The sequence below is a fragment of the Bombina bombina genome, chromosome 5 (assembly GCF_027579735.1).
Source record: "Bombina bombina isolate aBomBom1 chromosome 5, aBomBom1.pri, whole genome shotgun sequence".
NCBI lineage: Eukaryota > Metazoa > Chordata > Amphibia > Anura > Bombinatoridae > Bombina > Bombina bombina.
In genome coordinates, this window is record NC_069503.1 from 624,819,788 (window position 1) to 624,845,960 (window position 26,173).

General features: G+C 38.8%; 1 protein-coding gene across 1 annotated transcript in view; it reads right to left on the reverse strand.

Moving 5' to 3' along the window:
• ABITRAM (actin binding transcription modulator) overlaps positions 1 to 23,805 on the reverse strand; it is a 48,705-nt gene extending 24,900 nt beyond the window's left edge. The window contains exons 1-4 of the mRNA XM_053714584.1: positions 23,680 to 23,805; positions 20,089 to 20,204; positions 6,090 to 6,141; positions 4,457 to 4,586 (exon numbers count right to left, since the gene is read on the reverse strand). Of these exons, the coding sequence (XP_053570559.1) occupies positions 4,457 to 4,586; positions 6,090 to 6,141; positions 20,089 to 20,164 (258 nt within the window). The 5' untranslated portion in view covers positions 20,165 to 20,204; positions 23,680 to 23,805. The remainder of the gene's footprint in view (positions 1 to 4,456; positions 4,587 to 6,089; positions 6,142 to 20,088; positions 20,205 to 23,679) is intronic.
• Between the last annotated feature and the right edge of the window lie 2,368 nt (positions 23,806 to 26,173).

Consider the following 26,173-nt stretch of genomic DNA (forward strand, 5'->3'; position numbering starts at 1 on the left):
TCACACCAAGGTTACGCAACACACTGTGGTAAATACGGCAAGTAACAGGCTTACGAGCCTGGATCATAGAGAAAAACCTCTCTTGGATAAGACTAAGCGTTCAATCTCCACGCAATCAGTCTCAGAGAATCTAGGTTTTGATGCAGGAATGGTCCTTGCATTAGAAGATCCGCTCCGGACAGCAATCTCCATGGAGGGGAGGAGGACATCCTCACCAGATTGGCAAACGATGTTCTTCTTGGCCAAGATGGCGCTATTAGAATTACCCAGGGCCGCCACTAGAAATTTTGAGGCCCCTGACTTAACCATTGATCAGGGCGTTCTTCATAGAGACTGAATAAATTATAGTTCCTAGAAAAACAACCCTGGTGTTAAGAACCAGGGAATACTTTTCTAGATTTATCTTCCATCCGTGCATCCAAAGAAGACACAGAAGAGACTCAGTCTGATATCTTGCTAGAGGAAAAGATGAAGCTTGAACCAAGATATTGTCCAGGTAAGGAGCCACTGCGATACCCTGGGTTCTGGTCACTGCTAGGAGGGCTCCCAGAACCTTTGTAAATATTCTGGGAGCAGTAGCTAAGCCAAATGGAAGGGCTATCAACTGGAAATGCGGGTCCAGAAATGCAAACCTCATGAACTTATGCAATCCTTTAAATCAATTGTAGTCATGAACTGTCCTTCCTGAATCAAGGAAAGGATGGACCTGACCGTTTCCATTTTGAAGGAGGGAACCCTGAGAAACATTTAAAGTCCAGGATTGGATGAAAAGTCCCCTTCCTTTTTGGGCACTAGGACGATTACTCCCAGGGAGGAAAGGTCCCAAACACAATCTAAGAAAGCCACCCTCTTCTCTGGTCTTGAAGACAGTCTTGAAAGGAGAAATCTGACCATTGGGGGACTCGATGTGAACCCTATTTTGTATCCCTGAGATACGACGTCTAACACCCAAGGATCCTGAACATCCTGAACCGAAGCATCTGAAAAAAAAGACAGTCTGCCCGATCGGGGGTCGTCCCTTCATGCAGATTTGTTGTCTGTGGGCTTCTTGGTCTGCTTGGATTTGTTTCAAGTCGTCTGGTTAGGCTTCCAAGTACCCTTGGACTGCTCCGTCTTGAAGGATGATTGAGTCCGCAGATTGTCTGAACGAAAGGAACCAAAACCAGAGGAGCGGCGTCCCTTAGGTCTAGTTTTCTTGTCCTGGGGAGAAATGAACCATTTATTCCAGTAACAGTGGAAATGATGGAGTCCAAACAACATCTTCCCCTTGAATGGTAAGGAAAGAAGTCTAGACTTGGAGACCATATCAGCGGACCAAGACTTAAACCAAAGGGCCCATCACGACAGGAAGGCAAAACCTGAGGCCTTGGCATTGAAAACGTATAATCTGCATATTAGCATCACAGATAAAAGAATTGGCTATTTTCAGAGCCTTGATCTTATCCTGAATGTCCTCCAGGAAGGATTTAATTTCAATTAACTCTGAAAAAGTCACACCAATAAGTTTCCGCACCTGGAACCGTGGCTACTGCAGCAGCCAGTTTATACAGGAGACCTATATGTTGAAACATCCTTGTTAAATAACTTTTTAATTTCTTCTCCATAGGATCCATAAAAGAGGAGCTATCCTCTAAGGGGATGGTAGTACGCTTGGCAAGAGTGAAAATAGCCCTATCCACCTTAGGAATGGAAACCAACAGCTCAAAATGAGAATCAGGGACTGGAAACAACTTCTTAAAAGTTGAAGGAGAGAAAGGAGTTCCGATCTTTTCCCATTCCTTCGTAATAATGTTCGCCGTGCAGACTGGAACCGTAAAACTTTTAGGAACCTTCCTTTCTTCGTAGACCCTATCTAATTTTGGAATCTTAGGCTCCTTAAGAAGCTTAGTTTCTGGAACCTCTAGAGTAGATAAACCTCCTTCAAAAGAAAACGGAGGTGTTCAATTTTAAACCTGAAGTTAGATGCCCCAGGAGTAGGAGATTTGATTTCTGAAACCTCTGACTCCGAAAGCTCACCTTCCGATGCCACAGAAGTTAACGCATCCTCAAAGAGTTGAGACATACTAGCCAACTCAGACTGGAGAGAAGGGTTATCCCCCAATCCAGTGGAACTATGCTTAACCTTTCTCTTACGCTTCCCAGAGATAGGCAAGGCGTTTAGCGAGGCAGAGACAGCAAATCCGCTGGTAACTAACCACCTCTAGGAGTTAAAGGTGCGCCGCTGGGAACGGCTTGTGATATGAGGTTAAAAGGGGACTGAGGTACAAGAATAGGCATTTCCTGGACAATAGAGTCCTGAGAGGTGGATGGCTCAAAGGGAATAAACCAGAAAGATTAACAGTTTAAAACCCCTTCTTAGCTTTTAAAACATCAGCTAGGCAGATACAGCAAAACTGTGCAGGGGAGCAGACCATGGTCTCCTCACAATATAAACATGTATTATATATAGAGATAGCTGAACCCTCTGAGGGATTGTCAGTGTCCTCCATAGTGGGGGAAAACGGATCTCAACACACAGACAAAAATAACTTTAAAATTACCAAGAGAGGAACCTCTACCTGCAGCCTTGGCTGAGGTACTTATCACCTCCCAGAAAACCAAACCGGACTGCAATCGATCTCTCCCCACAGCTACAAATTCTCTGCCATATACAGGAACAGGATTAGGGAGGAAACTGCGCCCGGTCACATGGCACGTAAGTCAGAGACAGCCCCCACTCTAGTCAAAAGCGTGCAAAGATAATATCAGCTGCATAACGCTGAAAAACAAAAAAAATATCCCTTCTTCCATCTGCCGTGAAAATAAAGATCCCCTCATGAGCCAGATCCCATACACAAAGTGCTCTGTTGGCAAAGGAGCTAAGCAGCAACACAAACTCTTCCACAACTGCTCTAAAATCCCCCTCAACTACGGAGGAGATGGTCCCCAGATCCTTTAGCAGATTCAAATAAAGTCACACTGTGCCTTATAGCTTCAGTCCCAGCTGAAAAATATAAAAGGACTTACCCTCCAGAATCAGCACTGTGGAGCAGACACAGCGTCTCAAGGTGTGACAGTCTCTCCTCCATGTATCTGACAGTGACCTGAGTGAGAAAAGGGGAAACAGCGTAAAACACTAACACTGGTACCCCAGGGGGTTGTTAGATTAAATAGCTAGGTGTTACAAAGAGCATAATCCCTGCCACATCCAGCTGCTAACATTCACCACTACTCTCATTGAGAGAATTACATGGCTACTTAAAAAACCCAGTCCTCTCTTGAAGGGAAAATATCCATTACAGGACTATCCATTTCTTCTAACACTTCTCTGCCACCTCAGAGTGAAAAAAGGCAAATAATGACAGAGGGGAATAGGGGAAGTGAGAAGAAAATGTATAGCCTTTGGCTGGGGTGTCTTTGCCTCCTCCTGGTGGCCAGGTGTTGATATGCCCTTTGGAAAGAAAAATAACAGACTAGAAGTCTGTCTGAAATCCTTAGTAGCATAAACATAATGTTTGGATGTTCTAACAACATCCAAAGAATGCAAGGATTTTTCAGTAGCATTTTTTGAATTAGGACAAAATGAGGAAAAAAAATATTTCCATATTAATGTTGCAAGAGTTAACAACGTTAGGTAAAAATGTAAAAAGTAATCCGCAAAGCAGCCCGATCCTGATGGAAAATCAGATAAGCAGACTCAAAAGAGACAGCAGACAATTCAGAAACTCTCCTAGAAGAGATAGCCAAAAGAAACAACACTTCCAACAAAGTAGTTTAATGTCCAATTGATGAAAAGGCTAAAAAAAATGAGCCTGTAAACATTTTAATACTAGGTTAAGACCCCAAGGAGGAGAAATAGGCCTAATAAACAGGTTTAATCCGGATTAAAGCCTGAAAAAAACTATGAACATCAGGAAGATTAGCAATTTTCCTATGAAATAAAACAGAAAGGGCAGATTTGGCCTTTCAGAGAACTGGCAGATCTAAACCATTCTGTAGAAATTGAAGAATCCTAGGAATTATAAAAGAATGCCAGGAATAATCATAGGAAGTACACCACGAAATGTAAGTGTTCCAAACTTTGTGATAGATCTTTCTAGAAAACAGTCTTGCAGGCCTGAATCAAAGTGTTAATCACAGAGTCAGAGAATCCTCTATGACTGAGAACTAAGCGTTCAATTTCCATGCCATTAAGTTTAGAGACTTTAGATCCGGATGGAAAAAGGGACCTTGAGACAGAAGGTCTGGCCTTAGAGGAAGAGGCCATGGCAGGCAACAGGGCATTCGGACCAGCTCCACAAACCAAATCCTGTGAGGCCACGCTTGGGCTATCAGGATTACAAATGACTGTTCAGTTTTGATTTTTGAAATCTGTTATGCGGAATCTGTTGGTGCTCTACAAATAACTGATAATAAGACAAAAACAGTAATGTAAACAGCAACAACAATGCAGGTTAACAGTCTTCTTGTTTCTTACCCTTTTTGATTTGCCAGAAACCTTGTTCTCGAGTCTGCTGCAATTGGCACTGATCCGATAACTGATGCTTTTAATAGATTTTCCATTTTGTAAAGCTGGGTGACATTCGGCTAGTGTGATAACACAAACTCTGCAGAGAGGAAAGAAATAAAGCATGAAACCATGGCAGGTATGTTGTGTACACTATATTATTCTGAACAGCACTGGTTCTCAACTTTTTGCTATACGATATTCCTGAGTTTTGTTTTTTATTAAACAGTTTGCACACATTAAAAATGTGAAAAAAACAAAACAAAAAACTATCTCTTATGCACAAATGAAAGCTAAAAAATATTCCCCAAAGACATGTTTGCTCAATGTTTAGATATAAATAAGAAACAAAAATTAAAACCACTATATTTTATGATTCCAGAAACCCCCCCAAAAAATAACTGAATAACTGTTGTGCTAAAAACATAAAATATTTATTTTTTAAAAGGTTGAAGTTTTTTTTATCCATTAGCACTCACAGAATGAAACACTTTGTGGTTTTCATAAAACAGTAATAGAATTTATATTTTTAATTGATCACAAATATGGTACAACTTTGTGTAGTTACAATACAGGTTATTTGACATGTCCTAAAACAGGGATGGGAAACCTTGACACTCCAGATGTTTCAGTACTAAAATTCCCATGATCCTCAACTGGGTAAGGTAGTTCTGAAACATCAGGAGTGCCAACGTTCCCCATCCCTGTCCTAAAAGAATAAGACTTTAATCATTCATAAGGAGTCCATTTTTACCATTTGATTATCTAGTGGTTATATTCATCTCAGAAATTCAAATTATGTTGATACTAACCTCTTTGGAAAACTCCTTGCTTATAATAGACATGGGTAACATGCTCTTCAGTTTAAAGCGGGGTTAAGCAATCTTGGCACTCCAGATGTTTTGGAACTACATTTCCCATGATACTCAGCCAGCCTAAAGAGTATCATGGGACATGCAGTTTTAAAACATCTGGTGCTAAGATTGCTTACCCTCACTTTAAAGGGACATGTTAGTGCAAATCTGATGTGCAGGAATTTGTTACATCATGTCATTTTTCCACTGCTGTGTCTTGTTCTACGGGAAGTAGTTGGGAGCAACAAGCACTGCAGCTTCCAAGCTGAACATAGCTGGTGAGCGGCTGTTGTGAAACTGCAGCTGACAATTGGGTCACTTGTTTCCTGCTAGAGACAAGCAATTCTCTGTGGCTCCTAAGAGGGACTTTGTGTTTAAGCTCTTTGCAGGAATTAAAAACACAAAAGGTTCCAGGGTGAATAGTGCAAAAAATACTTCCTTTAATAATTTAAAGCATATCATTTTTGTAGTATACTATCCCTTTAATAATTCTAAACAAATTAAAAAAGGTTTGCAGGGGGGAAATCTTTTTTGCAATGTGTGTGTTAGTGATTATGAAGTATCACATAAAAATAAATTCAATACATTCAAACAAAACAACATAATAAAGTTTTAACTATAAACAGCAGCAGCAATTAACAGTTCACTTTATATACAAATATGCTAGATAAAAGGGCTTTGGCAGGTACAAATAATTAATTAGGCGTAAGCTTCAAAACACGCATTGCTTAATAGCAAAGAGGATTTACCGATTTGAATGCTGCAGAACACAGTGATCTTCATGCGGCTTTCCATTGACATCTGAAAGGAAAATAACTATTAAACAAATGCACAATACATAGCACTATTACAGAAAACAAAAGACGCAGCACTAGTATTCTGCAGTTACAGCAGAACTGAAAAGTACTTTCCACATTTTTATCTATAAATCTAATAGAAATCTACCAGTCCAGTCTCTAATTTAGAAGTATCAATGAGTCAGCTATATATTTATAAAAATAAAAACAAAAAGGCAAAAAAACAATGTTTTGCGTTTTAATAACTACAAACTTAGATTGTGCACACCATGTTAGGTTATGGAAATAAACTTAATAGGCTGGTAATTGTTATGCACACAAAGGAAAGTAATAAAACACCACAGAAGATTTTGGTGATTACAGAGTCAGCTGCAAAATAGCATCCACCTTATGGGCTCGATTTATCAAGCTGTTTGCTCCCCTACGACTGCAGGTTCTCACAAGAGAACCTGCAGTCAGTATTTATCAAGCAGCGGTCATCAGACCGCTGCTTCCTATCCTCTTCCCCACCTCTTAGGTGAAGAATTTCAAATTTCCCCGGTCTCGTCGGACCAGGGAGATTGACAACTCGTGCCCGGATTGGCTGTGCCCGGGCAGGGGGCGGTGTTGCACACGAGCGCAAAATAGTGCTTGTGTGCAATGCTGTATTACGGCAGCGGATTGTTGCCCGCTACAGGCGAGCTGGGGCGGACAGGAGCGAATATGTATGCACCTGTCTGCCCTAGCTTGATAAATCGAGCCCTTACTATGCAAACTTCAGAAAAGCCATACATGTAATGTTTTTCTATCTTCAAATTAGTATGAATGTTTAAGATACAATATATTACGGGTTTTGTAGAAGGCTGTATCTTAAAAAATACTATGATACATGCTGAATTGTGTGAGTGGTCAATTATGCCCATAGTAATGTATGTGGTACAATGTTTAGTTTTAGTTCGCTTCAAAGCAGTTTAAATACAAAGCTATAAAATGGTCATCCCTATAGAAACTAACCTCACATTTAGGCTCCTATATATTCACAGGAGCATGATTTGAGTTTTAGATGTTATAAAGTATATTAATATAACAATACTGGTTGTGCAAAGCTGGGGAATGGGTAGTAATGTCGTTATCTATCTTTTTAAAGAATACAAATTTTGGAGTAGACTGCCCCTTTAAGTACCACTTGGGAGCAGTAGAGAATTGCTGGTGAATCAATCAGCAGCAGTAGTCACAAAGCTGGGTCAGCCAATTACTTCTGCTGATTGGGTCACTGGCTGATAAGATGAGGTCTGCTCTCCCTATAAGCTCAGACCATTTGATTGTGCTTTGGTTTTAAGTGGCAAAAATAGTTATTTCATATAATAAAAAAAGACAGAGGAGCAATTTACCACACATTTTAAACTCCACAGTTCGTATAACAAGTCGCTGAAAAGCATCAAAGAAGTTTTTTTACAGTAAACTGCCCTTTTAACAATGGTTAATGAAATTGGAGTCAGTATTTAAGTTTAAACCCTACAAGAAGCTGTTATTAGATCAGAAGGTCATATTAACACCAATGATATGTATTTAACAATTACAATTTGTCAAACCCCCCCCCCCCATTTGAAAGTATATGAAACCCAAAAATGAAGTTGAAGAGATACCTAGGTAGGCATCTGGAGCACTACATGGCAGGAAATAGTGCTGCTATCTAGTGCTCTTGCAAATGTATAACATTCTTGCAAAACTGCTGCCATATAGTGCTCCAGAAATGGGCCAGCTCCTAAACATAGGTTCCTACTATTCAACAAAAGATACAAAGAGAACGAATAAAAATTGATAATAGAAGAAAATTAGAATGTTGTTTTAAATTGCATGCTCTAAGAGAATTCTGGTGGGCAGGTGAAAGCAGCAGAGAGGCCGAGATCCAGCTAGGCCTTTTTCAATATTCTTGGAAAATTGCTAATAAACTTGTTGTTACAGCTCAGTCGATTGCCTTGGCAATGAAAATTGTCTGGCCCACAAGAACAGCGGATTCAGTTTGTTCTACATGCGCTGGAGACTTCAAAACTACTCTCCCCCACCAGCAGCCATATAGAATACTGCGACACACCTCCATGGATGCATATCTTCGACTAGTGGACTGCCCATTCAAAGCAGATGGTCACGTGACCTTGGACCCGACACTGTCCCTGAGCTACAGTGAAGGGGACCCTCTTTTTATTGCCCAATTCTCACAGTGGACCCTAGCATGATCCCTTAAGCGGCCTTTCCCATTGGTATGTGAATGAGTGCCATATTGGACTCAACGCATCACAATCGTATATATGGCCTGACTTATCCTTTTCTTCACCTCTGTCTTTCTTGCACCTACTTTAACATAGTGAAAGCTTGCTATCATCCTACTTCAGGGGTGACGCTACATCTACGTTACTGTGTGTCTGATTTTGGTAAGGCGCGACATTCCTTATCTTTGGCAAGCCTCATCCACAACACAGACATTCCCCTATATACTTGTTCTTATGCAAGTTGAGGTGATAGCTTACATATACTTCTTTGGAGACCAGTACCAATAATTTCAACTTTTTTAAAGATTGCTAAGCACAGGTCTCCCGAGATTTTTCTAGAAACTATTCTAATCAGTTGTTTGTGAACAGCACAGTTTCCATATTATAGTTGTTGGGAACAGATATTACAATTCTGCTTGTTACCTAATTGGAAGGGACAATCTCACTGCTCTTCATCACCGGCCCTAGTGGTATTGATGACATCCCAATACTTATAGTGGACATTTGGGATATATCTTTACATACAGTACTTATCTTGGGAACTACTGAATGACTTAACACTGACCAGCTTTTTCTAAAGTGGATATTTTGGATTTATCAAATATTTTGCTTAAATTACTGCATTAAAGGGACACTGAACCCAAATTTTTTCTTTCGTGATTCAGATAGAGCATGATATTTTAAGCAGCTTTCTAATTTACTCCTATTACATTTTCTTCATTCTCTTGGTATCTTTATTTGAAATGCAAGAATGTAAGTTTAGATGCCGGCCCATTTTTGGTGAACAACCTGGGTTGTCCTTGCTGATTGGTGGATAAATTCATCCACCAATAAAAAAATGCTGTCCAGAGTCCTGAACCTAAAAAAAGCTTAGATGCCTTATTTTTCAAATAAAGATAGCAAGAGAACAAATTGATAATAGGAGAAAATTAGAAAGTTGCTTTTTAAAATTGCATGCTCTATCTGAATCACGAAAGAAAAAAATTTGGGTTCAGTGTCCCTTAAAGGACAAAATAATAAAAAATATATAATTTGCACCTAACTGGAGTTTGGGATACTCCTTTTTGGTGTCTACGATAAACAAAGATTTTTTTTTTGTTTATCGTACTGTGTGTGTCTGTTTTTTCGTATAGCCCAATTGGTGTATAGGAGGGGAAGAGGAGGGAATAGCAAGAAGGTGTTTGTTTATTTTTTCTCAACCACATACTAACTAGATACTTTTTCTATAGGCTTCCTTTCGATGGATACATTTTTAGGGACCTTTAAAAAATGATCCCTAAATCAAAATCGAGTGATAAAAAGGCACAAGACAAGTTCAGGATCGCCTAGAGAGTCAGTTCAAGGAGTTTTAGATCTTGCTCAATTTCCCTCTGATACCAACCCTATTGTTAAATAAATTTCAGCTTTATTTCTCCCAAGAATAGAAAATTTGCAAAAAGGAATGGATTGCCTTATAAGGGAAATCAAACAATTTTCCACTAGGGTAACCGAAGTGGAAGAAAGAGTCACAGAGAATCTAGAACAGCAAAGTCTTATACTGCATCAACGTTTAGAAGACCTTGAGAATAGGTCTTGGTGGAATAGTGTCCATCTCATAGGCTTATTGGAACAAATCAAACCCCTTGACTTAATTTTGTTGAATCTACATTCTCTCAACTACTAGAGCTTCCGCAAACAAAGTTTATAGGTAGCGTAGAAAGGGAAAACCGAATAGGCCCAGAAACAACTCCAACAAAGCAATAACTAGACCTGTTATGATTAATTTTTTACACTTCCAAACTAAAATACTTTTACTACAAACATATAGAAAAATAAATACCCTTTTTCAAGATTTCTCGGCAGAGCTGGTAAAGAGACATAAGGGCTCCTCCCTGATCTGTACTGCCTTGAATAAAGCAGGTAAAAAGACATTCTTACTCTATCCTATCTATGTTCACATCCTCTAGCCCAAAATGTTTTGACTCTCCCAAGAACGCCGCCGATTTTGTCAACTCTCATTCTTCTCCTGGTGGTTTGCCTCCTCCCTCTTCTCCACAATTTACTGGGGACTAATTGAATACTTCTGCTTGTCTTTACCCACTAATTATGGCAGAGTTATTATTATGGTATATTTCAACAGGATTGGCCATTAAGACTTTATTTTGTGTGTTCTTTTTTATTACAATGGTTTTTGTATTTATTGCACTAGTGTTTACTCTCATTTTAATGAGAGATTTTGTTAATTGTGTAGTTTTTTGCATATTGCTGGTTTTGTTTATCTCTACTCTCTTTGGCACAACACATTCTATGGGTTTTTTTTCCATTGGGCCTCTTTAATGTATTATTTTGCCTACAGGTGTGTCTTGGAATGTAGGGGGAATTAATTCCCCCATAAAATACCAGGTTGAAAAAGTTGAATACGGAAAAATCTTTTCTGCAGGAGACGCATCTCACTGAGACAGAACACAAACTCAAATGAGGGTGGGCAAGGTTATAGACTCCTCTTACAATAGCTCCAACATAGGGGTAGCTATATTATTCAGCAACCATTTGTCACTTGAAATTGGTAAGATCTGTAAAGACCCTGAGGGCAGGTATTTAATTGTTGAAGTAAGACTAGAAGACAAATTACTTACATTATGTAATATTTATGCCCCAAATCAGAAAAATAACTTTTTGGAATCAACTAATTCATTCAGACGCTTTTACTTTTCAGTGATTTCCGTTTAATAGTCGGAGGAGACTTTCATATCTCCCCTAATCCTGTGTAAGACAGAGTACAGGATCCAGGACGTCTAGTGACAGTAAGACAAAGAAGGATAGAGAGCTCTTGAGAAGAAACACTTTTTATGACTTCAGAATAATTTACATCTTATTGATATCTGGAGGTTTAGACACCCTGAGGATAAGGACTTACTTGTGCTTCTAGATCCACCTCCACTATTTCCAGAATAGATTTTCTTTCTAGTCTCAGACTCCCTTATTCCTTCTGTTTAGTTTGACAAAATTCCCAATAACTTTTTTTCAGATCATGCTCCAGTGGAACTCAATATCAATAAAACCTTACATTTTGAGGCTCCCAACTTTCTTAGCAACTTCTTCTGCATTTCAGTCATATCTGAAACAATCTAGGACAGATTATTTTACAGATAATTTAGCTCATGCTGCCACTCCAAAATACTTATTGGCAAACAGCAAAGGTTGTCCTGTGATTGGACGCAGAGAAGGCCTTTGTTCGGGTCGAATGGGATTATTTATTTTCTACCCTACTGAAGTTCAATTTTGGAGGCCTTTTTTTGATATTATCAAAAATATTTATAATTCCCCTAATGCTTGCATTATAGTTAACAATTTATTTTCAAACATCTTTACCCTGGAAAGGGGAACTGGTCGGGGTCGTCTCCTTTCGTATTCAAACTTGCTCTTGAACCCTTGGCAGTAAAATTAAGACGGTCCTTTCGTGGAATAAAGATCAATGGTGTTAAACATATGTTCTTTTACGCAGACAACATGCTATTATTTGTGCAGGATCCTGCTATACATGTCCCAAAGGTTCTGGCTCTAATAAGACTTTTGGGAGTTTAGTGGGTTTTAAAATTAACACTTCTAAGTCGGAAATCTTCAGGGTTCACAAATCTGTCTCCATCACTACACAATATCCTTTCAAAAAAGTTGTGGGTAGTATGAAATACCTAGGGATTCAATTTGGCTCTAATTCCTAACTGTATGATCTGAATATTTCAAAGTTATGTGCACAACATGGGATTGCCTGCCTCTCTCATTACCAGGAAGAATCAAATTTACTTAAAATAAATATTCTTCCCCGTTTGCTTCATCCGTTGCTCATGCTTCCATTCTTACTTAGTAAATCTGACATTCACTCTTTGAATATGGCAGTTAGACCCTTTATTTGGAAAGGGGGTAAACCTTGCTTAGCGCTAAAAAAAAAATGAAGCTCTACCTGTTTAAGTGGGGGTCTGGACTTACCGGACTTTCATCTGTATAACTGGACAGCTTTGTTGCGTATAGCCACTGACTGGCTTTTAGATACATTTTTGTGATGCTGAGCTGGCAGCTGCCGGGTTAAAAATTGTTCTCTGCCTTTTCTTTCATGCACAAATTTGTCCCAAAATCAAGCAATGGGGGGGGGGGGGGTATGGGAGGGAAGGGGGAGTTTTGGGTCACTAAAATTTTTCATCTTTTTTTTTTTTTTTAATATATAAATATTTTTATTAAAACCAGCAATATACAAAATGTATGCAAATATGTAGAACAAATATCTGGTTACATTTTCATAATTTAACCATTATGTATAACTCTCCAAGTCCAAGGAGCAAGTAATCAAATAAATTCAACAACTTATGTGCCCCCTACACTATTCTGATGTCCAAAACGGAGCCTATACTATGAGAAAAACATTACCTCATTGTTTTTTCTTGCTACAGTGGTTGATCGAGGAGCTCATTATCCAGTCTCCAAATATATGTAGAAGAAAAAGCCGATGGCCAAATCGACCACACACTGCACCATGGAATGGTCTGTCTAAGTAGTCCGTAAGATTATGGCCCTACAGTTTACATCTAAAAATACATATTCAATAAGTGAGAATCTGGAGTGTGGAAATTAATAAAAAGTATATTCTCTATTCTCAGGGTACAGCACCCTCTAGACATCATGTACCTCTAGAACCCGAAGATGATATCCGATTTTAGAAATTACCCTATGAGGAGTAGAAGACGTAGATGATGAATTATCTATAATAAGGTTTATGGTAAAGTTAAAATCTCCCCCCATAATTAGGAGACCCTTAGATGTTTCAAGTATCTTATCAGCCAATTGTTTGCAAAGGTTTTTGGTTCTCTGCCTAACTTAAAGTGTGTTTCCTGGAGGAATACTAAATCTCCTCGTCTATCGCTAATATAATTACAGTAGAATATGGAACATATAAGTATTATGAGCCCTGAGGAATTCCCTGACAAGGAAAGGGATAAACCGCGATTAGGCAGTTCCGTGATACACGGCGGAGACCCTGAAGCTGAGGTGGTTCTGTGACACTTGGTTAAGTCACTGGAGCTGTATCAATTCTCTTTACCTGAGGCAATAACTTTTGGGTCACTAATGCCATTTGACTCAAAGATACCGTGAGTCAATCTTTTTAACATTTAAAGCCTGCATTACTGATGTGCGGATGGTATGTATACTCCTAACACCCTACACTGGACTCTAAGTTCCATACACATATGATACAGGATTTACAATTCTATGGGTGGATTGTTGTAAGGTCTGCAAAATTCACTGATACATGAAAGTGACGGATATAATTTATTTGAAGGACTTTGGAAGAGACTTTGATATCCTAAGTTAATGTTCCGCTTTCATGTCTGGATAGTACAGCTGAAGCTAACCCTTGTTATCACATTATTGTGTGTTATTTTGAGTATATACACAGTTAAAGTATCACAAAGCACCTTATATATGTGTCTTGACAACAGTTCCCTTATCTGATAATTTTGGTGTTGTAGAATTCTTTAAGGATACTCTGTTTCTTGTGACCCACTATGTATGTATGTATGTATGTATGTATGTATTTGTGTGTCTCTCTGCATTTGATGCATGCTATTTTATGGATAATTTCAAAGGTTACTACATAGATCCTCGAATGTTATCAAGGCAACAGATCCCTAAGACAATGCTGTGGGGTTGCCCTCTGATGGAGGTGTTGCAAGTTTACTTACTTTTTGAAACTGCCATATTCATGTGTGTCAATAACTATGTGTGCCTCTAAAGAGATGTCTCTAACTGTGTATTACGACTAAATAGATATTTTTTGTTTTGGTATTCTGAAAATATTGGATTGTATGTTCTTCATTATTTTTTGTAAATAGATTTCCTGAGATTTACACGTGTGATGAAAACTAAAAAAAATGTTTAATAAACACTTATGAATTGTGGACAACTCTGAAGTATTTGTGCTGAATTTCCTGTCTTTTGGATAAGGACTACTGATCCTTATTGGTTCTATGTTTACTATATTTATATAAGTATTACTAGATAGTGTATGAAACAGAATCTACTATATGAAGTCAGATCATGGGGATTATAACCCCCAAGAAGTAAAAGACTCCATTGCGCACAGTTATTCATGTGTAGAGTCAAAACCATAATTCTTAAGTATAAATTTACAATCAATTACAAAAACAGTTAACAAGTATAGTGAAAACAGGTATACTGAGAACAAACATGTAAAACCTTTTCATTCACTGAGTTGCGGAGAACTACCAACTAGGGAGATCCCAGCATTTAAATACAATATTAGACTAAATTAAACCGGATTGGATAAAGTTTGCTACATATAAAAAAAATTTTTTGAATCAAAGTTTTTTATTGAGGCTTTTATACATCACTATAAAACAGAATATGTGTTGACACATAATCAACTATTACGGAAATACAAACCATAATATAACAAACATAGGTATAGTCAACCCAATTTCCAAATCAACATATAACATTGAGACCTCATTTTCTATATTTTAACAAAATTATCATGGTACCTCTTTAGTTAGATATACTGTCTTCTAGAAAGATACTAGCAGTTACACATTTAGTATAATAATACACTTTTAATAATGAGAGATACAGTTACTAGCGGGTGAATATCGCTATGGGAGGCAGGTTAATACCGCCAAGGAATTCACCAGATAGGGTGAATATTAAACTAAATTAAATTACTGGGCCTAACAAATCAAGCCGGTTATATTATATTGGTTTGCGTAGGAGTTTGGCATATGTTGATAGAGGGGTAGCCATAGAAATTAACTCTGGGTAATCGCATGATTTAACACATGAACTATAAGTCAATGTAAACCGACAGTGTATTGGCACCCGCTGAATAGGGGGGTTCCATAGGGGCATAGCAATTTATAGATTAACTTGGTTCAAACATCTTATATTCACTCCAGCATTGAAGCATTTGGCGGAGTCTAAGGTCCATTATCTTGAGGGTATGGGGTGAACTGCAGCCACCCTAGTGTATGGGGTCTAAAGTGACAGGCAACTAATACTCTACTGTAAAAAACAAAAAAAAAAAAACAAAAAAAAAAAAACTATTCACAAGCCCCTTATTAGTGTCTCGAGTTGCTGGGCTACCGTAGTCAGGTTCAATATATACAGTTAGCAACTTGTTGAAAAGTAATGTTATAGAGGCAAAACAAAACTAAATAGTAGTTTGAACAATAGTCAGAGCAGAAGAGGTAGGACAAACAACATACCAATATATGCATTTTAGGCTTCAAGAATATAATTATTTTTAGATAAAAACCTGCCATTTTGATGTAATAATAACATGGGAGCTAGATATCTAGTATGGTTAGCTTTTTGGATATAATGAAAAAACCTACCTATAAGTTCTGCACACTATAGACTATTCTGCAACATAAAAATCTGTATTTTGTTGTATAGAATAAGAAACAACAGTCTCCTGTAAATGCTAAAGAAATACCCAGCCCTGCACTGACATATATGTAATAGTATGGTAGGGGGTCCGTACATAACTGGTCCTGACTTCACAATATATATGACTAAGTAATCAAACCTTCCAAGATATGGCTATTTATAGGAGAGAGCTAGTCTCAGGCACACTTCAATAAAGTAAAAAATCTAGGCATCCAGCGTAATAAGACCTTTATACTGTGTGCAATATAAGTTCTGAAGTTAGTCCCTCCGTTTCAGTTTCTGCAAGAACCCTATACACTGCAGACCATACTGTATCATATCAATCTATAATAAAATTAGACATAACCTAACAGCTAACAAGAACAAACAAAGAAAAGTCCTCACACATGCATAACAGATCTATCCTGGTAGTATATAATGGAGTCCACCCAAATTAGCAAAAAGTTTCTCTAGCCTATACCCCTCACATAGTCTGTCTGACTATACCGGTGGGTAACTGTTCTTTTGAATAGGATGCTCCAGCGGGAGTCGGCCACATCTCCCCGGAGCCGGTCCTCATGTAAGTGATCCGGCCTCTGATCATCACGGGTATACTGGCAAGGTAGGAGCGTACATCGGCAATTCAATAGTAGCTTCTTATCATAGGTGGTGTTCACCCGCCTTGAGCTCGGCGTATGTTCAGCGCAGAGTGTGAGTCCGTCAACTAGAAGATGATCAAGACCCCTATCTTCAACAATCTCTGTGCGATAGTCGAAAGCCATGCCCGGACTCTCCTCCTCTGTTGTCAAGAGCTGCTTTGGGGAGTGTAACCTCTCGGTCTGCTCCGTGTTGTGAGATCTGCAACTCGCCATGTGTCGAGAGCCATCTTGTATACATGTGTTTCTGTACGTTGCCAGGAGATCATTGAATCTCTCGTCTTTGTCCTCAAGCTCCTTCAAAAGTATAAGTATACTTATAGGGGACTCCTCCATTATGAGACAATAAGAAAAAGACTTTACCCGGCTGAATGTAGACCGGGGGGGGGGGGGGAGATGTTAGTACAGTGTCTCAGATCCACAAACACAATCTCGGTCGGATAAGTTCTTCTATTAAATTAATTTCAGAGATATTGGTATCATCCAACTCCTGACCTTCACCTTTATTAGAGGTTCATATTATTATTAGTAGATGGCATATTAGTCGAATGATAACTCATATTATGTAGCATGCCATCGGAGCTGTTGATTTTAGCCTCTGGACTCGGCTGCGGCTTGGGCACGCCCCCTACATATAAATTTTAACCATTTAAGGTGTCCTCTATGATTATTGAACTACAGTCCAATAATAGAGGGATATGGAGAGTACCCTTTTGTGGATAAGGTATGACATTTTAACAAGAAATTTCTTAACAAATAATATAATAATAACTTTGTCATTAAATCTCAATGACCAAACCTGTCTCCTGAGAATGGCTCTTCAGTAGAAGCCGTAGAAGCGCATCAACTCTGCATTTCTTATAATGTCCTCTATCGGTATATTGACAATGTGTTTCCTCAGCTGGACTTTTTGCCAATGTGGGTGTTGATTTTGTGGTTATTAAAGGTTGACAGGGGAGACCTGTGATGACACAGACATCTGAAATACTCGGGGCCTTCACTGCTATTCCCAAGCCATTTGCTAATGTTTCCAGATCCTGTAGGACTTTGTTGACATATGTTTTACCTTTGTGAGTTTTAAGACTGAAGGGAAATCCCCATCTGTATTTAATCTTCTGTTCTTGCAACACTGTGGTTATAAATTTTGCCACTTCTTTTTTTGATGGTTCTAGGGCAAAGATCTGGAAAAATTTGTATTGTGTCATCAAAAGTAAATTATCTGCTTGGTCTGTCTAGCTTTACGCCAGATGTCTTCCCTGTCAGGGAATTTAAGAAATTTTATGACGACGTCTCTGGGCGGTGCATTCGGTGATGGAAGAGAGCATAAAGCTCTATGAGCCCTTTCCAGCTCAATCGGTGGGGCTTGTGGGTCATTTTTTTTTATGTTGGATCAAACCCTTGAAGGAAATCAGGGAGAGGAGATGCCAGTATGGTCTCTGATATGCCACGTAGGTGTAGGCTGTTTCTTTTTCTGCAATTCTCTAAATCTTCTATTTTCTCCTGCAATGCTTCTATTTTTTATTCTTGTACATTCGCTTAAGTATTATGTGCTCCCAGCATTTTGTTAACCGTATCTTGTACTTCTACCACCCTATGTCCTAAATCAATGACATATTTGCAAATATTTGACAGTTCAGTAGTTATTATAGATTTAAGAGATGCAAAGTCCTCTTTAGTGGGTAATTTTGCTATGTCATTTTTAAGTTGTCAAATGTATTCCACAGGGAGACATATATTAGAAACTGCAGGAGTTAGAATAGGGGCACCTGTTTGTTTTTGCGAGCCCTCAGATGCAGGAGGTGAATTCTCTGAATTTTGAGAAAAAAAAAGCAGATGTTTGTTTTGAATTGGAAGCTTTAGTTAGCTTATATGTTTTAGAATTCTTTTTTGAAGTAATCTTTAGGAGTTTGAACTATTATTATATAAAAAGAAACATTAACAGTCTTTTCAAGTCAGCCATGCAGCTTTAATCACTCTGCTTTATGTGCCCTAGGAGACCGATCAACTCCTGTATGCTATTGAGCAAGTGAGCTTAGTTGTAATAAGGATCCCAAAACGTAGTATAATGAAAACAGCAGTATGGCAACTATGAGGCAGAAAACATTAACTCTACGTTAAGTCCCAGCAGTGAGGAGTATTAGCAAAAGCAAGATATAGTTATATACATTTCCTCTTCAGACAACATGTCACATTATGCAGTGTTTGGTTTGTGATGTTATAATAAAGACAGGACAGCATTATACACACTGAATTCTCTGTCTTACTCACTGTGTGATCGATACCAGGACCCTTCTAATTCACAGAAGCAGGTTCAGTGGTCTGGTTTTGCAGCGGACTGGGGAGGCTGGTATATAGCTGGGGTTTCTGATGTGCCCGCTCATTCCCAAGTAGATCCAGAGGAGGCATAGACCTAATAGATAGCTGGTGTAGACTCTGCTGTGGAGTGAGCCCTAAACCGAGTATGCTGCAATATGGCAGCGGTCCATCTAAAGCTTTCTCCTAGGGGCCCTCTGTGGACTTGTTAAGGCGTATAGCTGATTCTATTCACCTCAGATGAGTTCATATTGGCTTCTGGAAGCGGTTAGTCAATTTGAAGCTTTAGATCAGTTGGGATTCCGACTCTGGCACAGAGCTTTTCTATTCTGCGGCCATTTGCCTGCACGGCCAAACTCTGCCTCCTAAACGTTTTCATCTTAATATACAGTTTGATGTTTCTGGTGTTCTGTTTCTTTACTGGGACAAGTCAATCGTTAAATATCATGCTATTCTCACCTTATGTACATTACTTGCCCACAATTGAATTTTGGAAAAATGGGTGAGACCCAAAGCCCCCACACTATCTAAACTTAAATAAAAAATATTCAAACAACTAACAATTGAACAAATTGATGTGAGGATGGATACAAATAAAAGATTATCCTATTTCTTGAGAAAATGGAAGTGGTACATAAAAACATTAGATACAGATACTCAGAAAACTCTGCTTACACCTCTTTTGCAGTTCGAAATTATGCTGACCGCCTCTGAGAGGTGAATGGTCTTCTTTAAATAAAATGTGTTGAGAGGCATGGGAGTGTGGTGTGTGGGAGAGAAGAAGCTATTTTTTTTTGCTTTCTAGAATACTCTAAGGCTCTAGAGTGAATTAGTAAAATGAGTCTTAATTAAAAGATAAAGCAATATTTGAAAAGATTTTTTTGTTGAACACAGTTTTAGTTAAATGTGTGTGTTGCTGCACTTATATTAGTAGAATAAAATTTAAAAAAAAAAAAAAAGGATTTAAAATTTGAAGTGAGATAAATGAGTAACAGAATTCTTAGGCAGGTCTTTTCTCGTACAATAACACGATGATATGTAAAATATCCTTTGTTTTTTTAAAAACATGTACCATGTTATTGTCTGATGTTCTATATGTAACTATGGTATTTCATTTCTTGCTAATAAAAAAAAATTGCATGCTCTATCTGAATCATGAAAGAAAAAGCTTGAGTTTCATATCCCTTTAATATTCACCGGTGTAAAATAACCCCCTACTTTTTACCATATTGGATTACAGAAAAGCTGATAAACAGATCTAAAATCATCCTTGAAGTAGAAAGCAGCATAATGTAATAAATAACCACCTGATATCTTTACCTGCCTTGTACCATCGTGTAAAATAACGATCTATAACAGAAGGGAATTTCTGAGGCTGCTGACACTCTTCTGCCATCTATAGAGAGCTCGGCAATACTGCATCCACTTAGCTGAGCCTAAAACAAAAAATAATTTGCTTGGCATGGTGATAACAAATGGAACACTGATTATCAAACAGTAGAGGGGTTGACATATAACGATAATGTATATAGCTGTATAACCCTTAGTGAATAATCTTTGGCTATAAATAGTAGATCAGCATTATAAAAAATTAGAGATATTACAGCCAAAACTGTAATGCATTAAAAGGGTAATTATTATTATAGTCAAAAAACGACAGCTAATTTGCAATGCAATTTTCAACTGGAGCAATATATTATAAAATGTTAAACATTGCTTTATTCTCCAGTTAATTAACACATTGCAATATTGAACTGGTGCTTTAGTGCAACTGTCTAATTGAAAATGTTATTTTAAAATGATCTGCAGAACATTTTTCACTAAAAAAAAAAAAAAAAATCTCATAGCAGAAAGTGGAGAAAAGTTCTACCTCTGGGTAAAGCCAACTGTGCACATGCATGTGGAAGCATTTCATACAATTTGTCTGCTTGGATAGCTGATGCTGTATATATATTGGTGGTAATGTGTGTTTAATGAGAAAACAGATAACATTTATATAAGCTTTTAAAAAGGACCGTCATAGTGATAAAATGACACGCTCTAGCGAGGGCTAAATTCCTAATACATGCGGGCCACAAATCAATATTTTAGAAGCTTATGGGCGGCATGTTAATTTATGAATATTAAACACACAAATAATATATTTCCTAAAAAATGTCTAACGGCAAAGGGCAATATTTAAGTTAAGTTGCAGAGTAACCTCTTTCTGCTGTTCTCCCCTTCAGAGGGCACATTTGAGTTTTCCTACCAACCTGACATCCCAAAAGCACATTTATTTAGTTCTGCTTTTTCCAGGGACCACAAAAACTATGAGACAGATTAAAAGACCGACTTTATCCCTGTGGCTGCAAAAAGTAATGCAGAGGGCAGCATGTGGTCCAGGTGCCACCAGTTGGCCATCCCTGCTTTAGAGCAGTGTTTTTCAACCAGTGTGCCGTGGCACACTAGTGTGCCGTGGGAGATCCTCAGGTGTGCCGCGGCAGACTGACAACAGTGGGACATTTTTTAAATTTTGCTTGTTTTTTATTCTGTAACGTTTTTTTTTATTTTAAGTGAGATGATGACTGAGGATAACAGAGCAGCGGCAGCTCGTTTCCCCGACCCATGTTCACACTTAGAAGGAACCCCCACCCACCACAACACGTGTCTAGTGCCGGCTCTACACGCAGCAACACTTCAATCCCCCATGCATGCTGGCGCAGCTTTGCTCCTCCTCCAGAACAGTTCCATATACATATACATACACACTGTGTTTGGCTACAATGTGTGCTTTAGTAAAATTTTGGGATGGTGGTGTGCCGCAGGATTTTTTAATGTAAAAAAGTGTGCCACGGCAAAAAAAAGGTTGAAAATCACTGCTTTAGAGCATGCAATTTTATAACTACTGACGCAGCAAAGCTACATGTTTAGTTTTTAACCCCCACAAAGGGGTTAAACAGCTAAAGTATCGCTCAGGACCCACAGAGCATTGCAGGTCCTGAGAAAAAACTAAATACACACAGAGAGAAGCGCACTCACAGGAACGAACAACCATCTCAATACCATTGTTAGCCTGTTCTATGCGATTTACCACCTGGGTGCAGCTTCTTTTTAGCCCAGTAATGCTTTTCACAGAGTAGAATTTCCCTTTAGTATATCAGTCTGATCCTGCCTATTACAGTCAGTCCAGCGCTGAAATACCAGGCAATTCCTCTTTGAACAAGGAACACTGCAACCCCAGACAATCGTTTCGGCCTTCATTGGGCCTTGTCAGTAAGGTGTAGCCATATTCCTCTAAGCACACTGAGCAAAGAGTCCACATCTTGATTCCCCCTTTTCCCATAGGGAGACTAAATACATACAGAGAGAAGCACACTCACAAGAACGAACAACCGGCTCAATACCATTGTTAGCCTGTTCTATGGCGATTTACCACCTAGGTGCAGCTTCTTTTTAGCCCAGTAATGCTTTTCACAGAGTAGAACTTTCCTGTAGCATATCAGTGTGATCCCGCCTATTACGGTCCGTCCAGCGCTGAAATACCAGGCAATTCCTCTCTGAACAAGGGATACAGAACTTCAGACGATCGTTTCGGCCTTCATTGGGCCTCGTCAGCAAGGTGTAGTCATATTCCTCTAAGCACACTGAGCAAGGAGTCCACAACTGGAACGAACAACCAGCTCAATAACATTGTTAGCCTGTTCTATGGCGATTTACTGCCTCTGATCCAGTCAGCAGCGCTAGTTTACATTGCTAAGTTGTGCAACTAGCCCTGCTGATTGGAACAGTTGCAGTTTTTACTCGCCCAGCAGTGCTCTGTGGGTCCACATGAAACCCAGATTTTTTATTTCATGATTTTGATAGATCATGCCATTTTAAACATATTTCAATTGTATTTTTATTTTTAAATTTGCTTCATTCTCTTGGTATGCTTTCGTGAAAGAACAGTTGTGCACTCCCGGGAGCTAGCTGAACACATTTCGTGAGTCAATGAAAAGAGGCGTATATGTGCAGCCACCATTGTTAGGTATTACAGGAGGTCATTGTAATGCACTGCTAGCTCCTAGCAGTGCATTAAATTGTAAGTCATTTGTAAAATGATAGGATTTACAATTGAAACAAATAAAGGGGACTTTCATTCATACTTCATGCAGAAAGCTCCTTTAATTGCTTCAAGCGTTGCCGCACTAAGCTGCTAAGGCAGCCCACGACAGAAGGTCGTTTTGCTTGAGAGGCGACATTTTCACCTCTTAGCCAATAGCCGTGCTGGAAAACCGGCTTGTCTCCCTATGGCGCCGGGTTTCCTGCACGGCTATTTGCTAAGAGGTGAAAACATGGCCTCTCAAGCAAAACAGTGTTCTGCCAGGCCCATGGGCTGCCTTAGCATCTCAGTACGGCGAATGATTGAAACAAATAAAGGAGCTTTCTGCATGAAGTATGCTATACCTCATGACTGAAAGTCCCCTTTATTTGTTTCAATGGTCAATCCTTGCGTTTATTGACTTTCCCTTTACTATCCAAAACCTAACTTAGTATGCTCTTCAACAAAGTATACCAAGAGAAGAAAGCAAATTAGATAATAGGAGTAAATAAGAAAGTTGTTTAAAGGTGTATGTTGTAACTGAATCATTACAGAAATGGGTTTCAGGTTACCCAAGCTTTTTCAACTTCTCTAGGTATGAAATTACACAATAATGGCCTTTAAATTATTCTTTATTGTGATTAATTACAGCTCTCTCTAATTTGTAAACCATACTTTAAAATCTCTATTCAGTCAGTAGTTGTGCCAACCATGTAACCCATACACCCATTATACTCGCAGACCCCGTTTCACTACAGATAACGAGCTCTGGAGCATGCTATTTCTTCTATGTAGCTTAAAACGAAGAAAAGGCTATATACTAGCTGCCCAGTAGTGACACTGACACATACCTTATACCGCAGACAAACAAGCTGCCATGCGTTCGTACACTGCCAGTGTAACCGGAAACTGCCCACACTGAAAATGTTTGTGCTGGAGTTACGCTGTTCTGCTGTAGCAGCTAGTTCCCATCCGGGTAAAGAGATCACAGCACTCACGTGACTAAGATACCGAGAACTGGAAGAAGAGTCACTCTCAAATATACAGAAAAGTGTTGCTTCCTCTCTCGTGTTGTCGGTCTGTTGCATAAAGCAGCAGCAATCTACTTATTTTATACGGAGATCTGGCTGTAGAAAGGGCTGCTGAGGAATCTTCGCGAAAAGTTTTGTTTTTAATTCAAGGCATGCAGGTGTAAAATTCTTCTAGAATAGGAAAACTACAAACTATACCCCTGCTGATTCTCTTGCCCAGACTGCAAGACATATTTTACATTAGAAAAATAAAGTATTTGTTGTGTTTTGTATTTTTTGGTACAGTTTTAACGTACTCACAAAGAAACCCTATATAGGAAATAGGGAAAGCAAAAGGAATGCTCTTTTAGCACTATGATTAATTAACACAGGTTAGAATGTAACTTTTACTAGAAATTCAATAAAAATGACGGCTTCAATAATAATGTGTGAATGAATTATTTTAGCGTGCCAGAAAGAAAGTTGGAACTCCGATGGAAGAGACTTGATACAGTGAATGTAATCTGAAATTGCAATGTTGCTAAACCCTGAGTGGATACAAAGGGATAATGCAGTAGGTATGGGGAGATACGATTTAATATTATGTTTAAAGGGACATTCAACACTGCCCACAACATTAATCTATGTTGAAAAACTATAAATAAAGATCAAGCTGCAACGTGCCCCCTTTCTCTTACTTCCTGCCTTCACTGTTGAATCCTCTACGATCACTTCCAAATTGGTGTCCTAACATGGCTTCCTAACTCCCCCCACCGTGACGTATTCACCTTCTTTTTCAAACCAGCAGCCAATGATAGCCCATTCCTCGGACTGCAATCCAAGCGCGCTCACGGCCGTTAGCGCATGCGCGATACACTAGGAACACTAAAAGCTGAACCATAATAAGCCAATTTGTTTCTGTTCCGCTTATATTATGCATAGTACTCTGAAACAAATTGGCTTATTATGGTTCCGCTTTTAGTGTTCCTAGTGTATCGCGCATGCGCTAACGGCCGTGAATGCGCTTTGCATTGAAGTAGGAGAGATGGGATATCACTGGCAGCAAGTTTGAAGAAGAAGCTCTATACGTCACGGTGGGGGGAGTTAAGCAGCCATATTAGGACAACAATTTGGAAGTGATCGTAGAGGATTCAACAGTGAAGGCAGGAAGTAAGAGAAAGGGGGCACGGTGCAGCTTGATCTTTATTTTTAGTTTTTCAACATAGATTAATGTTGTGGGCAGTGTTGAATGTCCCTTTAAGGAAAGCCTTTATTCGGGATCAATGCCCTGTGTCCCCTATATTGGGGTAGAGTAATGCAGTGTTTTTCAACCAGTGTGCCGTGAGAGATCCTCAGGTGTGCCGTGGCAGACTGACAACAGTGGGACATATTTTTTAAATTTTGCTTGTTTTTTATTCTGAGCCGTTTTTTTTTATTTTAAGTGAGATGATGACTGAGGATAACAGAGCAGCGGCAGCTCGCTTCCCTGACCCATGTTCACACTTAGAAGGAACCCCCACCCACCACAACACGTGTCTAGTGCCGGCTCTACACGCAGCAACACTTCAATCCCCATGCATGCTGGCGCAGCTTTGCTCCTCCTCCAGAACTGTTCCAGCCAGCAGGGGTGTCCCTCTTTCAAATTTTGAAATAATGGGAGGTATGTGACAGGCTCATCAGGCATCATTTACAACCATGACATATTGACATTCATTCACAGACAATCATTATGTTTGTGAATGAATGTCAATATGTCATGTATAGTTTGTAGGAGGCATGGCATGACATGACAACACAGTACAGTGTGTATATATATATATATATATATGATGTGACAAGTAGAATGTAAATGCAACTAGTACAAGTACAAGCTCTCTGGGCGTGAGTGCCCAAAAAAACTCAGTTGTTATTGGATGAAGTGTATAAGTATACTCACTAAAGAGTTGAATATAAATAAAAGAAGTAAGAATACACTCTTACTCGTATAATTGTTTGTTGAACAGCTATAGTTTTAAATATATCTGAGACGATTAATCAGAACGTATAAGATTAAATTCCTAATATTTCTGATATATTCATACACAATAGTGTTCTTATTATATGATACACTTGTGAAGTCTCAATAAAAGAGTGGAATAGATTGCTGTTCTTTGGTGAAGGAAGAAACCAACCTTATATTTATATATATGTATAAATAAAAGGATTAGTGCAAATAAGTATTGATGAGAAAACACTTACAAACTGGCTGCTGTAAAAGACCTACTAGTGGACGGAAAAACCCTTTCTAGGAAATCCCTTAGGGAAAAAAATGTTGTAAAAAGAGATACTAGGAGGA